The 14,972-nt window shown below is 42.9% G+C and overlaps 7 protein-coding genes across 7 annotated transcripts; 2 read left to right on the forward strand and 5 right to left on the reverse strand.

Moving 5' to 3' along the window:
- Positions 1–148: 148 nt before the first annotated feature.
- On the forward strand, positions 149–2,544 carry ATC70_003337 (uncharacterized protein; the record flags this gene model as incomplete). Its single annotated transcript, XM_064822699.1, has 5 exons — positions 149–277; positions 336–381; positions 436–615; positions 672–1,966; positions 2,038–2,544. The coding sequence occupies 5 exons, from the start codon at positions 149–151 to the stop codon at positions 2,542–2,544; spliced, it is 2,157 nt and encodes a 718-aa protein (XP_064679299.1).
- Positions 2,545–2,701: 157 nt separating this feature from the next.
- Positions 2,702–4,184, forward strand: ATC70_003338 (Glycerol kinase; the record flags this gene model as incomplete). Its single annotated transcript, XM_064822700.1, has 4 exons — positions 2,702–2,707; positions 2,774–2,963; positions 3,025–3,402; positions 3,457–4,184. 4 exons carry the CDS (start codon positions 2,702–2,704, stop codon positions 4,182–4,184), a joined length of 1,302 nt encoding a protein of 433 aa, XP_064679300.1.
- A 96-nt stretch (positions 4,185–4,280) lies between these two features.
- On the reverse strand, positions 4,281–6,325 carry ATC70_003339 (uncharacterized protein; the record flags this gene model as incomplete). Its single annotated transcript, XM_064822701.1, has 3 exons — positions 4,281–5,590; positions 5,649–6,022; positions 6,114–6,325. The coding sequence occupies 3 exons, from the start codon at positions 6,323–6,325 to the stop codon at positions 4,281–4,283; spliced, it is 1,896 nt and encodes a 631-aa protein (XP_064679301.1).
- Positions 6,326–9,639: 3,314 nt separating this feature from the next.
- On the reverse strand, positions 9,640–11,383 carry ATC70_003340 (uncharacterized protein; the record flags this gene model as incomplete). Its single annotated transcript, XM_064822702.1, has 2 exons — positions 9,640–10,081; positions 10,527–11,383. The coding sequence occupies 2 exons, from the start codon at positions 11,381–11,383 to the stop codon at positions 9,640–9,642; spliced, it is 1,299 nt and encodes a 432-aa protein (XP_064679302.1).
- Positions 11,384–11,539: 156 nt separating this feature from the next.
- On the reverse strand, positions 11,540–12,373 carry PHB1_1 (Prohibitin-1, subunit of the prohibitin complex (Phb1p-Phb2p); the record flags this gene model as incomplete). Its single annotated transcript, XM_064822703.1, has 2 exons — positions 11,540–12,217; positions 12,281–12,373. The coding sequence occupies 2 exons, from the start codon at positions 12,371–12,373 to the stop codon at positions 11,540–11,542; spliced, it is 771 nt and encodes a 256-aa protein (XP_064679303.1).
- Positions 12,374–12,484: 111 nt separating this feature from the next.
- Positions 12,485–12,958, reverse strand: ATC70_003342 (uncharacterized protein; the record flags this gene model as incomplete). Its single annotated transcript, XM_064822704.1, has 1 exon — positions 12,485–12,958. The coding sequence occupies one exon, from the start codon at positions 12,956–12,958 to the stop codon at positions 12,485–12,487; it is 474 nt and encodes a 157-aa protein (XP_064679304.1).
- Positions 12,959–13,155: 197 nt separating this feature from the next.
- On the reverse strand, positions 13,156–13,980 carry VPS27_1 (Vacuolar protein-sorting-associated protein 27; the record flags this gene model as incomplete). The annotated part of the gene is made up of 1 exon (XM_064822705.1): positions 13,156–13,980. The coding sequence occupies one exon, from the start codon at positions 13,978–13,980 to the stop codon at positions 13,156–13,158; it is 825 nt and encodes a 274-aa protein (XP_064679305.1).
- Positions 13,981–14,972: the final 992 nt, after the last annotated feature.

A 14,972-nucleotide genomic window follows, 5' to 3' on the forward strand; every position in this document is an offset into this window, starting at 1 on the left:
TACCTTTGACAGCATCGGCTACTCAAATCAGTCCACAATGCTTCAGCAGGAGCAAGACAGTACCACAGGTTTTTGAGTTTCAGCCTGTCGCCATGTTTGCAAGAAAAAATTTGTATGGAGAAAAGGGGTTTCTTTAATACATCATATCATGGCACTTGAAGTCAGAGCAACACAACAACAGAATGCAGCACCTACACGATGTTTTATTTCGTTAGAATTTATGCAAAGGAACCAAATTGCTACTGGCGATCTCATTAGAATCACACAAAATGAAAAGGTAGAAGTAAACTGCAAACTTCAAACTGGATAACACTGACATTACAACAAAAAAAAAGACGATTATAGGCATCGCTTGGCCTTCGCTTACGGTGCCAGTAGAAGGTTTGGTATAAACTGCTTTTGGATCTGCAACACACTAACTCATGGCAATGTTAGGAATTGAATTGAGCACAGTAATGAGATTAAGTAGTGCACTGGAATTAGGAGCATTGGTCAGTGTGGAAAAGACAGCATCATCTCACTCGACAGAAGCGAGCCATATCCAAATCAACTTTATGTCTACCCCCACATTTGCAGTTAATTCGAGTTTTCAGACATATTTGAAGCAATTCTTGGGTATGTATCAAAAATTTGCTATGTATATACCATTATTCACCGCTCAATGGCATTAGTGGAGCAGAAATATGCGATGCAATCTCAAATCATCGATTTTGACTACCTTGGAAGTACGTCAAGAGTCCAGATTACAGATATCGCATCTAACACTCCAAGTGACATCTATACAATCACTGAAAAGACAAAAATCAGTTATGAAAATGCAGCACAGTCCACCAAACAACCAAAACCAGAACAACCAAATCAGACATTGAGCTATGATCAAATTGGAGGATTATCAAAGCAGATCGAGATTGTTCGAGAAATGATTGAAACGCCCTTAAACAACCCTGGATTATTTCTGAAATACGGTTTAAAACCGCCTCGAGGCGTGTTGTTGTTTGGTCCTCCAGGCACAGGCAAAACATTGATCGCCCGTGCTGTAGCGCAAGAAACTGGGGCACACGCTATTATTGTCAATGGCCCTGAAGTGGTGAGTAAATTCTACGGCGAGACCGAGCAAAAGCTACGAGGCCTATTTGAGCAAGCTGTGCAAAACGCGCCTGCTGTCATCTTTATTGACGAAATTGACGCACTCTGCCCCAAACGAGACGAAGCACCCAGTGAATTAGAGAAGCGAGTGGTGACAACCTTGCTGACCTTGATGGATGGAGCTAACACTGAGCACCAACGCGTTGTTGTTATTGGCGCTACAAATCGGCCCAACTCTTTGGACGAGGCATTGCGTAGGCCAGGCAGATTTGATAGAGAGGTAGAGATTGGCATTCCAACAACAGAGGCACGACAATCCATTATACAAACCATCATGAAAAAAATACCCCACACACTCGAGCCATCCCAGTTAGACATGCTGGCCAGTAAATCGCATGGTTATGTAGGCGCTGATTTGGCAGCTGTATGCAGAGAGGCTGGACTGAAATGCATCAAACGATGTGCAACGGCACCCAATGTAGATTTGCGAGTGAATATGCAAGACATGACAGAGGCCATGTCAGAGATCAGACCCAGTGCTATGCGAGAGATTTTACTGGAGGTGCCTAAAGTTTATTGGTCTGATGTAGGCGGTCAAGCAGATATCAAGCAGAGATTGAAGGAGTCCGTAGAGTGGCCATTACAACATCCAGAGGCGTTTACTCGATTAGGCATTCGACCACCCAAAGGCATTTTGTTGTACGGACCACCTGGATGTAGTAAAACATTGATGGCAAAAGCACTCGCAACTGAAGCTGGATCTAATTTCATTGCAGTTAAGGGGCCCGAGTTGTTCAGCAAATGGGTTGGTGAATCGGAAAAGGCAGTGCATGAAGTGTTCCGCAAAGCAAGAGCAGCATCGCCCTCGATTGTCTTCTTTGTAAGTCGCTGTTTGGTCTATCTTGGCGGTCATATGGGCTATTTATAAATTATTTATTGGTTTTAAATTAGGATGAAATTGATGCGCTCACAGTAAAGAGAGGTTCATCTGGCGATGGCGGTACCTCGGTGGCTGACAGAGTCTTGTCACAGCTGCTGAATGAATTGGACGGTGTAGAGGCCTTGGTCAATGTTACAGTGGTGGCAGCAACAAATCGACCTGACATCATCGATGATGCTCTATTACGTCCCGGCAGAATTGATCGCATCTTGTACGTTGGACCGCCTAATCTCGAATCCAGAAAGGAGATCTTTCGAATTCAATTAAAAAAGATGACAGTTGATCGAGATATTGATATTGACGAAATAGCGGAGAAGAGCCAAGGATGTTCGGGTGCAGAGGCAGTAGCTATTTGCCAAGAAGCAGCTCTATTTGCCATGGAAGAGGACCTCCATATTGATTCAGTCAAGATGCGACATTTCAGAAAATCGTTGGCAACATTCACAAGACGTATTACACCAGAAATGATTCAATTTTACAAAGACTTTCAAGAGAGGTCTGGATTGCAGAGCATTTGATAGAGTCCTTTTTTTTTTTTCTTTTTTTTTTTTGCTTGTGCTACTGGCCACTCCCAATTAAAAATAGCAAGGGGTTTATTGTCATTTAGCTTTAATTTTTGTGGTGGTCTGTTACCCTTCTTCTCTCTTATTCTTTTTTTTTCTTTTGCACAGCAAAATGAAGGTAAAGTATAGTATCTCGAGTAAACTTGTTTTGCTTGTTATATTATTCATATCCTTTATAATAAAGTATCATACAAATACATTCAAATCGAAAAAGCGATCACTGTCTTTTCCGTTCAACCACTCCATCATCTCAACGACCAAATCATCCATTATACCAGCACCATTACCATCAACATCAAGGGCATCTAGCACATCAGATGAAAAGTATATTACGTTTTTCACGCACAGTGGATTTCAGAATCAATTGATTCAGGGTAATTAAACTGACACAGGTTCCAATTTTCAAGCATCTCATTGTTTTTTTTTTCCAATCAGTGGAGAACGGAATTCTCTTAGCTTGGTATCTCAATCGGACACTGATTTTGCCAAAGGCTTTATTGGGCGAAGCATTCGGTTGGAACCAGTTTTCAAAGCTATATCAGCATCATACGTATCGTGATACAACAAACAATTACTGCAAGCAGTTCAAAAGCAAGAAAGCAAGAAAATCAGCATCGTGCCCTGACCCTTCAAATTATGCTCTCGCTTCCTTTGAAGACCTGTTTGATTTAAATTGGGCAAAGCAACATGTCAAAATCATAGAACGAGAGCAAAGCGACTTTAATTGGTTGAAAGATGCATTGGACATCGAGACAAACCAGAAAGACATCCAAACTGGCGTCTATGTGGATGGTGATATTTTGTTTTACAAAGGTTTGAGTCTATTGCTCCAAGTGCTACATCGTTATTAACATGCATATGGTGTAGACGAAACTCGCTATGATTGGAGAATATACGATCAACCTGTCAAGAATCGATTTCTAGGAAGATACAACGATAGTCTCGACATCACTCAGCTGCAAAACCATACGCAGAAATTGATCCATTTCACCAGCTTATTCGGTACTGGCAAATTTCCTATCAAGAAGCCAGAAAACATGGTATTCTTCGAGCAGCTCAAAAATAGCATCAAATACAAGCATCCAGCAGTACTCAAAATGACTGAAATCGTTGTGGAATCCTTGGGAGGGGCTGGCAATTTCGTTGGAGCACATCTTCGAACGGCAGATGGGCTTTTCATTGATGCGATACCTGATAACATTCAACATTTAATATCCAGTATCCCTAATAACGACCAACAAATACCAAATAGCGACCAATTATCAACTTGTGTAGCACTTGCCAAGCAAAATCACACAAAGCTTGTATTTCTGGCCACAGATGCTGTTCAACCACGAAACAATGCTAAATTTCAAAATCTATGGCAGCATTTACCCTGTACATTTACGTTGGCCGAGATTCTAAACGACAAGGATCCTCTATGGAGTCATATGGACCAGTATAGAACATCGCACACAGGTCAAAGCATGAGGAAATACCTGATTCCCCTCATTGATGCACTTGTGGCTAGCCAAGGCGAGAAATTTGTTGGCACAAAAGGCTCCACATTTTCAGGTTATATTAATAGATTACACGAATCATATTGGAGAGCGTAAATAGCTGGTCTGTTGCCATTTCCTCATCATACAAATGTACATAGATAGATATAGATAATAGATTAGATAGACAAATAATTAAACATTGTAAATATTTTATTTGGTTTGATACATTGCCAAGGGTATATCGTCATCATCGTCTGATTGCAGTTGCTGCTGTTGTAGTCTGTTGTTTCCTTTGGAGAAGGAAGGCAGCCATTTCTTATCCTTTTTCTTGCTGCTGAATATCGAATACTTGCTCGTCTTCTTCGCCTTTTTCTTTTGGTCCAAGTATTCAACATCTTCCGACATGGATAACGAAGAGTTTGATGAGGTGAACGAGAAGCTGTCTGAATTGTCATCTGAATCCGTGTCAGTGTCGTCCCCATCTTCATCGTCATCGTCTTCTTCAGAGCTCGAGTTATTGGAATAAGGTCTTATAGCTGTCTTTTTGTTTACATGAGGGCGGTGCTGACGAGGCTTTTTCTGCTGCTTTGTAATGATATCCATTGCATTGCTGTTCTCCGGCCTTACTTGATTTCTCATTCTCCTCTTTTTGTGCTGTATTTGCTGCTGCTGCATTCGGCATGCCTTTTTAGTCATGACTAGATGTTCCATAGGTGCTGGCTCGTTTTCCGTGGTGGTGCTATTTGTAGATACGATGGAAAAATACCAAAACATTAAATTGGAAATAATCACTTGATCTCGCAATGGGCGTCTTGGGGTTGTAAGTTTCAAATGAGACAAACGGTATATGGCTCTTTCTGTGTGGATAGGTAATCTTGTGTAATTGAAGGGAACTGTATTTTTTGATAATGTACAACTGTCATTTTTTGCTTTACTAGTACATTCTAGTGATTTGCTGCTGTTGTTAGTGGTGCTTTGGTTGCTTTTTTTAGAGGATGACGATGAGGATTTCCGAGAAAACAAGGATGAGATATTGAACTTTTCCTGCTTCTCGTCTATGGTGGACTTTTTGGAGGAAGCAGAGAACATTCGCCTGGGTGACCAACTCGACTTTTTCTTCAATGCTGTTGTCCTTGTAGGAGCAGGGGAGCAAGAGGAGACAGAGGAAGAGGAGGAGGAGAAAGGAGGATCAGAAGAGGCAATTGCAGAAGATGAAAATAAAGAGGAAGCAACAGATAGATCAATCACTTTTGTGCATGAATCATTGTCAGCAACATCAACACGGGCTTGTTCTATGCCGTCTTTTTCCTGCTCTAATGCAGTGATCCGTAAATCAATAGCAGAGTCTTTTGGGTTTACAACATTCGCCCCTTCTGTTTGTTGTTGCTGTTGTATTGTTGCTTGCTTGGAAGGGATGCCATTTTCCTCCTCTTCTTCTTTCTCTTCTTTTCTCATGCTGCCCCTGTTCATTTCTTGAGGCTTTCCTAGCAGCTCGAAATCATGTACATCGCCATCATGGACTAGAAACCATCCATATGTTAGCTTATCGTTCAGACAATGAATAACACATGCACTTACCGTCAAATATCAAGTTTTCTTGGGAGTATATGTTTTTTGGTGCGTCGAAAATTGACTCCCTATTCGATAGCGGATCATGTTCGAGAATCCCTTCTTCCTGTTCTGCTATTTCTTGCGTCTCTGTCTCCTCTTTTCTTTCTCCTTCGCTCCGATGGCCTCTTTCCAATGCAGCCAGCGTTTGTTCCCTGTCAATACGTATAGCTTCCGCCTCGTCCTCTGCAGTGAAAGAGGCGGACAGCACTGATTTCCTGCGCTTCACTATAGATCTCTTTCTGTTTGCAAAGCTATGCGTTACAAGCTCATCTGTCGCGGTTATTATGGATGTTTCCTCTTTGGATGCCACATGAGAGGGAGCTATACTACTGTTGCTGGTACTATTCAAATGCGCGTTTGTCAGCCTAAGCAGTAGTCGAATAAAGGATAAATAAATTTCATTAATTTGATTGAGATGTAGATCTTCTTTACCAATATATTTGTTGCTGTTGTTGCTGATCCTTGGAATTTGTATTTTCCAATAAACATAATGGGATTTCTAGTATCCTGGAGAGGCCCGTGGCACTGAGGGATTTTAGTTGACTGAGACCAGGTTCTCCGTTCGGTGGCTGGTTGTGGTGGTGATGGTGGTGCTGAAATTGATGGTCTTTCTGGTCTAGAGGGTAGATGTAAAAGGTGGACATGTTTGTATTCAAACGAGAAAAAGAAGGGATAAGAAAAGAAGAACCAGATGCACCGTAGCCTAATTATGTATAGACATCTAGACAAAATACAAGAAGACTGTTTAAATTTGGCTTGTAAAAATATGTTCATCATGTTATTCTGGCATTTCACCTGTATGCCAGAATGTTTAAAAAGGGAGCTACAGAAACAAATGTAGTAGTTACACAGAAAACAATAAAAAAGTATAGCGGTGATGTGGTGGTGAATGTTACGCATGCCCCTGAATCTCTACACTGTCCTTCTCCCCTTTAAAACCCCTCTCTGCAGTCTCTTGATCTTTTGCAAATTCTACACGAGTATCAATACTTATGACACATGGGGATTGTATTTTTATCTGCAGCAATAAGCAGCAAACGAGCATCGATAAACAGCTAGTCGCAACATGTTTAAAATGTACGATGTTATATTTGTTTCTTGTTTTTTCTCCTAAGAGATTGCTGACTCATTTCACGATTGACATATTGAATGATGCTAAAAATTACCATGGAAACCGTAAGGGAAGAATGTAGTGTATGTGAAATACAGTATGCGTATATACACTCATCAAAAGACGGCTATTAAATAATGTCGATGATGCATGCTTGCTTTGAGTGTGTATTTATTACTAGACATTTACATCATCTGCGCCAGTGTTTTTCGCTCAAGTCAAGTAAGCATCTCTAAGAATAGCTTTAATGACGAGACAATATTTTGTCATTTGAACTCAATGACAGAATACAAGCGCCCACTTGTGTTAAATATACTTTAGTAGTCTATTAATAAATGTTCTTTATAAGCTTCAAAACGTTGCAATATGAATTATACAGTGCAGCTGGAATAATATCACCGACTATTCATATCCTGGCAGAGCATCTTGTATCAGCGATATACAAACATACAGTCTGATCGTGGGTATCTAGATATCTATGCTTTGTCTGTGTGAGCTTCAACTCTGCTTGCTGGTCTATGGAGATGTTAGTCAATGAACATAAAAGATCAGGAAGGATATTTTCGACAGCAACTGCATACGGTAAAATTTGGGTTTTTGGCCTCTGGAGATGTCAAGTCTCATTTCAGTAGGACTCGCGTAGCTCAAATAAGCACCCATGGAAAGGCAAACCTATGAGAACATTAACGAAATGAAGCCATTCTTAATTAATACAACTTCTACAATCATATCTAATACAACTTGGAGTTACAAATCCATGCATCTTCAGGCGTATTGTTCACATTTTCGTTGTTGGCTCGCAAACATAAAATGGTTATCAAGAAATAGATTTCATAAACATCTTATTGTTACTGTCTGAAAACAGAACAGTAATTAAGATCTTCATAAATGATTTTGAATATGTTCCCCATCTTGTCTTGTCGATATTTGATTACCTTCGTAAGTTCTTGATAAACGTCTGGCTTACATAGTTTGTAAAAGTATTGTTGAATATGTACGGGAACTCGAAAATGTTGTTTCCTACTAACTTGTGAGTCTCGTATAACCTATTTACTGCTTGAAAGATTGTTTGGACCCTGCTTGGATTGTTGTTAATCAGTGCAATCCTAACTTCTGCAATATCTTTTGGTGTATTTTCCTGGTTAATGCATCGTCCAAATTTGTGTAGCTTAATATTCTTGAGAGCCGAGACCCTTGCATGTTCCACATCCACCTTCACAACCCGCTGATAGGCATTGCTAAAGCTATTCTGCAGTTGTGTATAAAAATTTGTAGATGCTGCATATACTGCTATTTTCTCCAGTACATAATTAAACGCAAGCATAGAAGTTTTGTACTAAATCGAAGTGTAAATCAAATGGTACCACTCTTAAAAGCCATTTACAATTTGTAAACAAATAGGTCTATTTTTCAGATATTTTAAAGGTTTTCAGACGAAAGTATGCACTAAACCTATATTAACTCACTTGTATCAGTATTTATTGCGTTGGCCTAATAAAGAATTATCGTTAATGGTCTTACTCAAGGCTGTAGCATCAGCTCTCATGCAACTATACTGCGAAAAGGTTAGCCGCCGTAACGCTAACTATTGCTACAATGGCGCATATAAATATTCTTACTTACGCCAACAATAGTCAATACACGTCCTGGATCTATCTTATACATAGACTTGAGCACCATAAGGACGTTTTTGTGCTTTTATTAAAGAAAAACATGTTTCTGTTGATACGTTCGTATTTGCGTCTATTCGAGATGTAACCGTACATGGCTTACTGCTACTTTGACATTCAGAATGTAGTATAAATTGGATAAGGCCTTGTCTTTATCAATAGATCGTTGCTGTATACGAGTGTTTACGCTTTCGATGGCTCTCTGCTTTCGTTTCAGTGAAAACCAACCTGCGCAGCGGTAACTCGCGTTACCGATTGCCCTTGAGTATCATCAACAAACTGCTACTTTCATTTTTACCCTCCACTTACACATGAAACCCCTTCATATTGTCTGAGAACCTGATTCTTATGCGATGCTCTACATCCATATATACGTAGCTATTTTATATACGGGCAAGTATCATACAGATGTTATCCCATTTTAGTCAAATGTGTGCTAAATACAGCGAAATCTGGGCGCATTTGAGCTGTGTTTTCTCGCGTTAAAGGTCGTTTCAGACTATCAGAATAGTACCAAACAACTGCTCTCATCTGGTAGTTATTTTCTGACACCATTGCTCAACTTTTTGGGGATCAAAAAAATATGGATAAAGTTAGACCCAAAAGCATGAGGTACCCCTCATGGTTTTCATTGAAAATCAAACGATCGCGCTTTTCACCTTGATAACGAAGACTTTTACTATGGTATATCTTGAATCAATTTTTTTTTGTATTTAAATGTGTTTTTTTATTAAAAACTAGACAGTAAGGTACTATTTTGTATTTACATGTCTAGGAAAGAGGAAATTAACTTGGCGTTATCGGCAAGAAAAGACGAGAAAACTGTTCGAGTAAGCCATGATTTACCATCAAGGGTGCAGCCCCAATGATGTTGCCACACGCGAGAGAAGGCAACGCCAAGAAGTTTCAAGATGGAAATGTCTAGAGGATGGTTGTCCTGGCCATGAAGGGTAGTCAGCCCAAGCCAAATGGCAGCGTCAATAGGGAACTTAGCAGTAAGACCGAGATGGGAGACTACCTCATACCAGAAAAGGGACTTACTATTGCAGCCGATGACCATGTGGTATTCATCTTCAGGCGCCTCCTAGCACACCTTACAAAGAGGGGAAGGATACTTCACAACGTTGATGGAGTGCAGACAAGCCTGAACCGAGAGATGACCATACAGCAGACGCCACTACCGCGTAAAGGCCTTGGCGGGAAGGCAGAGGGACCAAATATCACGCCAGAGGCGGGGTGGAAGCAAGAGATGTGGTGGGCGATACCGAGGAGGGTGGGCTGGGTCACGAAGCATATCAAATGAGGGGTGACATGAACGTCGCAGCGTACCGAGCGTGATCTTGTCCACTGTAGCTTTTGAGCACGGGTCGGTGATGATGTACCAGTGCGAAAAGCTAGGAGCCGGAGGAGAGGGGGTTGTCGAGCTCTCCAGCATGGCAGTACGCTCTTGGTCGGTGAATGCCATGACCGATCTGAGAGAATCAGGAATGATCCACACAGGAGGACCCTCAAAAGGGCACAGAGCATTGAACAGATATTGCAAGAATGCGGTAATGCGAGGGCGTAAGCAAGCCAAGATGTTGGTGTCTGGTAGCACGCTCAAGAGGCTGGCAATCAGCCTGTGCGGGGGGGTAGTTTGTCACTAGTTCTCGTCAAGGTCGCTGTTGGCGAAAGGGAACAGACTTGTAGCCAAGGTAGATCAAGGAGCCACCAAGACGGCCACTCCAGAGAAGGAGTCAGTGGAGACAAACGAGTTAATAATCGAGCCAGATGTTCTAGATGAGGGCATTTTCTCAAACGAGGCCAGTAGTTACGAAGATACAACAGTAACGGAAGAGCAGTAGCATGACCTGAGTATACATGGAAAGTATATAGTAGCCAGGGAGAGAGGAAGAAGCAGCCGTTTGACATAAATGAGATGCAAAGCGAGATGCTGATTCTTAATGTCGACCAGACCGAGACCACCATGTTTGCACGGAAGGCAGAGAGAATCCCATGCCACAACCGGCCAAAACGAGACAATATATTGACGTACAATGCGCTGGATCTCCTCCAGCCACTTACTGGGTATAACAACCACACGAAGAATATGCCACAAACGAGACAGAAGAAGGGAGTTTGCCACCAAACCCTTGCCACGTATGGAGAGCTGTCGCTTCGTGAGCGAATTGCATTGACGCTGCACCTTCACTGTGATAGTATCCAGGAAATGAGCCAACTGTTCCTCGGTAGGGTACAAAGGGTAGCCGAGATATCTCACAGAGCCAGTTGAAAGATTCATCGAGCCATACAACGTTAGACGAGTCCGCCAAGTGTTTCCAATCGTCATGAGGCTTGCCAAACAGCGACACCAGCACGGTTTTTTCCAAATTGACCTTGGCATTGGACGCTTTGCCATAGAGTGACAAGAGCGACAAAAGCACGGGCCATTCAGCCGGAGACGCCAGAAAGGCTTCCAAATCATCAGCATAACTAAGCATTTTGACCCGTGGAGGGCTCGCTGGAGCACTCAGAAGGACATGATCAGTCTGTGGCTCAATTGGAGCGGAAGCAACCGAAATTCGACGTGCCAAGGTCGGGCGTTTGTCCGTAGACATAATCACACCACGTAAGTCTGCACAAGCCAAGATGGTTCTGAGGAAAGGTTCAAATGCGAGATCAAACATTAGGGACGACAGCGAATCGCCCTGCCGTAGACCACGTCGTTGTTCAATAGGAGCACCCGGCCATCCATTAATGGATAAAGGGATGCGAGTATCAATGAACAGACCCGAGATACTGTCAACCAAGGATGCCGGAAGAGCAAACTGATGAAGCACCATCGTCAGATACGTAGGGCTTACACGATCATAAGCTTTCTCCTGATCCAAAAGCACAGTAACATTAGGATCACTGGGAGCAGCGTCACGGAAGTTGTTCATCAACGTCTGGTTGAGCTAGGCGTTACCCGAGATCAAACGGTGAGGCATAAAGCCAGTTTGATACGAGGTGATTAGCTGAGAGAGATCACGCTTAAATCTGTTGGCGAGCAGTTTGGTGAACAACTTGGCATCGCTATTGATCAATGACAGAGGGCGTCAGTTCTTGAGCAGCTCGGGATCTTCCTTTTTGAAAAGAAGCACCATCCTCGTCTGTTTCCAGGAGTCTGGGAAGATACAACACAGTGTGTCAGTCAACGCTTGTTGTAGAAGAAGCAGAACAGGAGGGAATTTGTCACACAAATATCGATAGACCTCGAACGGAAGGCCATCTAAACCAGGAGACTTGTTCTTAGTTGTATGGTCAATCAACCCTAAGGCACTGTCTATAGAGGGTGGTTCGATGAGCCTATCCGCCTCGGCATCTTGTAGCTTTGCATCCTCAGGGATTTTTTCCAAAAGAGTGTTCACTGCCGCCAGATCAATGGCATCCGGGGTGCACAGCACTTGATAGAATGATCGAGCTTCTTGAAGAATTTCACCCATATGCGTCAATCTTTCACCTGTACTAGCCCTTTTCAAGGATTGAATTGTCTGTTGAGCCTCACGATCCTTGATCACACCATAGAAGTACTTGTTATTCTGTTCACCCATATCTAGCCAGCGAGTGGCCGCACGCAGCGTCGCTTGGCGAGTATCATCGAGAATCTTCTGTTCAATCAGTTTCTCCAGTTTCTTAACCCGAACCGTCTCCGCCTGGTCACCAAGCAGCTGTTCTCGTTCACGATGAAGACGAGAGACTCTAGCTTTAAAGCGAGCCTTCTGGCCTTTGGTGAACTGTTGGGCACAGTACTTGATAATAGATTTGAGCGACTCCTACTTCTCCTGGACAGACCGTACACCCAGATTCCGACACTCAGCACCAGAGACACCTGGATTGCCCACAACCTCCTCATAGTAATCAGAAGCCAAGAATTCCACTGTTTTATCCATAAGAGCTTGGAATTCCCTATTTTCAAGCAAGTATGGATTAAAACGCTAGCTGCCAGGACCCATCTTCACGCCAGAGGTGACCAGGTTAATAGTTAGAAGACTGTGATCTGTTCATGCCGGAGGGATGTGATGAAGCTGAGCATTGAGCACACGAGTTGCCATACGAGGAGGCGCAAAAATGTAATCAATGATAGAACCTGCACGAGGGAGAGTCATAGTACCTCTTGGGAAGCAGTTTAGAAAATGCGTATTTAACCATTCGATGAAGGGTTTGATCTTTGGGCCACGAGCTTCACCCGCATCATGCAAATGGATATTGAAATCCCCAAGCAAAATCCACTGGAAGTCGAGCATATCAGACCAAAAGGGCATGGACATTGGCTCTGGCAGGAAAGCATGACGACTGGCTGCCTGTGCTGGCATGTACACATTAGCCACTTGGCAGATGACTTGGTGAGCGTCCTTGACAGAGGCAGTGATGCAGCGTTCGTCGCGAGAGATGACAGTGTTCGTGAGCTCTAGGCCGGGTTTTAGGCAGATGATGGCACAGTGTTTGGAGACGACAAAAGCAGACCGAGGAAACATATAGGAAAAAGTACACACCTTATCATAAGTGAGATGCTCTTGTTGACAATAATAAAAAACCTCCTGCAGACATAGAATATCAAGCTGAAGGTTTTTGGAGTGTAAGAAGGAACTGAATTCCCTGTGTGTTGATTTAGAGGAACTCTTAAAGATGCTTCGGGCATTAAGGGTAACTATACACAATGATTTTTGTATCATTAAGCCCTATCGGCGGCGTGATGCACTGGAGTCTGCGACATAGACGTTGAGCTCACGGAGTGACGGCGGAGAGGGAGCACATCAGACGAAAAATCAGCGTTGGCAGCATCACTACCTTCGGAATCCACATTCATGTGGAGAGACACACCGAGAGGCGTATGCTTGGAGGCATAGCTACCCTGGGGAGTACGCTGGAGAGCCTTGGGATTGACATCCATCGCTTCAGTCGTTGAACTGCGTCTCGGGCGGCCAGTGGACCCCTTTTGCTTGTTGGCAGTCTGAGCGGCGGCGGCGGCTTGATGTTGCAGTTGCTGCTGCTCGACGACATCATCGATGGTGGGAGTGGATCTATGGCGCTTCTCTTGGTTATTCTCAGGGGTACGGCGTTGAGCGTTGGCAGTATTGGGCTTCTCAATGGCCTTCTTGCTCGATTCGTACTCATCTAGTGCCTCCTCAAAAGTGGTCTCCTCTTCGTTGCAAAACGTAGCGTTGTGACCAAGCTTGCGGCACTTGAAGCATTGGCGCTTCAATAGTACAGGGCAGGCAGCGCGGATGTGGCCACTCTGGCGACAGAAGTGGCAGACGGGTGGGGCACCGCGATATGTGGCAGGCACATAGACGTCATCCCAAGCGGACAGATACATCATGCGGCTCATCGGCTGGACGACATACTCCTTGCCTTCGGTGTTCTTGTATTTGACAGCAGTGTCAATCATAAAACTGATATGACCCTCAAAGAAGCCATCAATGGTGTATTTTTTGATCTGGTACACCTTACCATAGTACTCGAGCGAACTTTGCAAATCTTCCACGAACGTCTCCATACTGAGTGTTGTGCCAGAAGGACTACAACTGTCTATAGAGATTAAGGTATTCTTGATGGGTAGATATGTCTGTGTTGTGCAGCAACATGGACAAGCTATGATAATTGAAGTGCATCTCAGCTATCTAAATACTGAGGTTCACCAGACGTGATAAGCGCTGTACAAGATAAATCGCCACTTTGGCATTCAGAACTTAGTATAAATAGAATAACTCTTGTCTTTATCAATAAATCTTTAGTTTTTGTGTCTGATCTTATTCAAATAAGTCTTTTCTTGTTTTTATGATATCGAACATTTTTTATAAGCTACAAATAATAATCCTTTTATTCTTTGTGCTTAACAATTAGAAAGTAAAGTATAACAACGACAATTTTCATAGTTAAACTTAGCAAAAACCTTTAAAGAATGTGAGATCAAGTCAAATGTGAACACAAAAATACCCACTGCACAATTTCAAACTAAAGTGCAGCAGTTGCTGCTGCCACGGAAGAAGACTCAGATTAAGTCTACTGGCCGTGACGTCGGATAGGGCGCCCTCTCATTTTTCCATACCATCGTCGTTTTTTTTTTCCTTTTTGCAAAGCGTGTTTAGCATCAAACCATGGTGGTTTTGGAACCTTTTTGATTGAAAATAACACTCTAGCTTTTGATAACGCTGCCCTGTACTGTTAGAAAGGCTTGATACTGCTTCTTTGAAGTGGAATATTGTAGGTACCAATTGATAACGAGCACTGGACGACATAGAATCGTCACTAATCGAATTTGCTTATTAGGTTCTCATAATTTTTTTACTTGTTTGACGTCGGTGCTGCTGCCGTTACTTCTCTGCTATCTCTGCTGTCTGCTTCTTTGGTTTATTATGTCTAGTAGTTGCTTCTCTGGTCCCTGTCTCTGGCGGTTGCTTCTTTAGTCTTTGTCTGGTCTCTGGTGTCGCTCGTTCTTCGGTTTTTCGATGATGTTGGTGTCGTTGCTGCTGGTTTTGCTGCTGGCGT

This window comes from Mucor velutinosus (assembly GCF_035048745.1).
Source record: "Mucor velutinosus strain NIH1002 chromosome Unknown tig00000165, whole genome shotgun sequence".
Classification (NCBI taxonomy): Eukaryota; Fungi; Mucoromycota; class Mucoromycetes; order Mucorales; family Mucoraceae; genus Mucor; species Mucor velutinosus.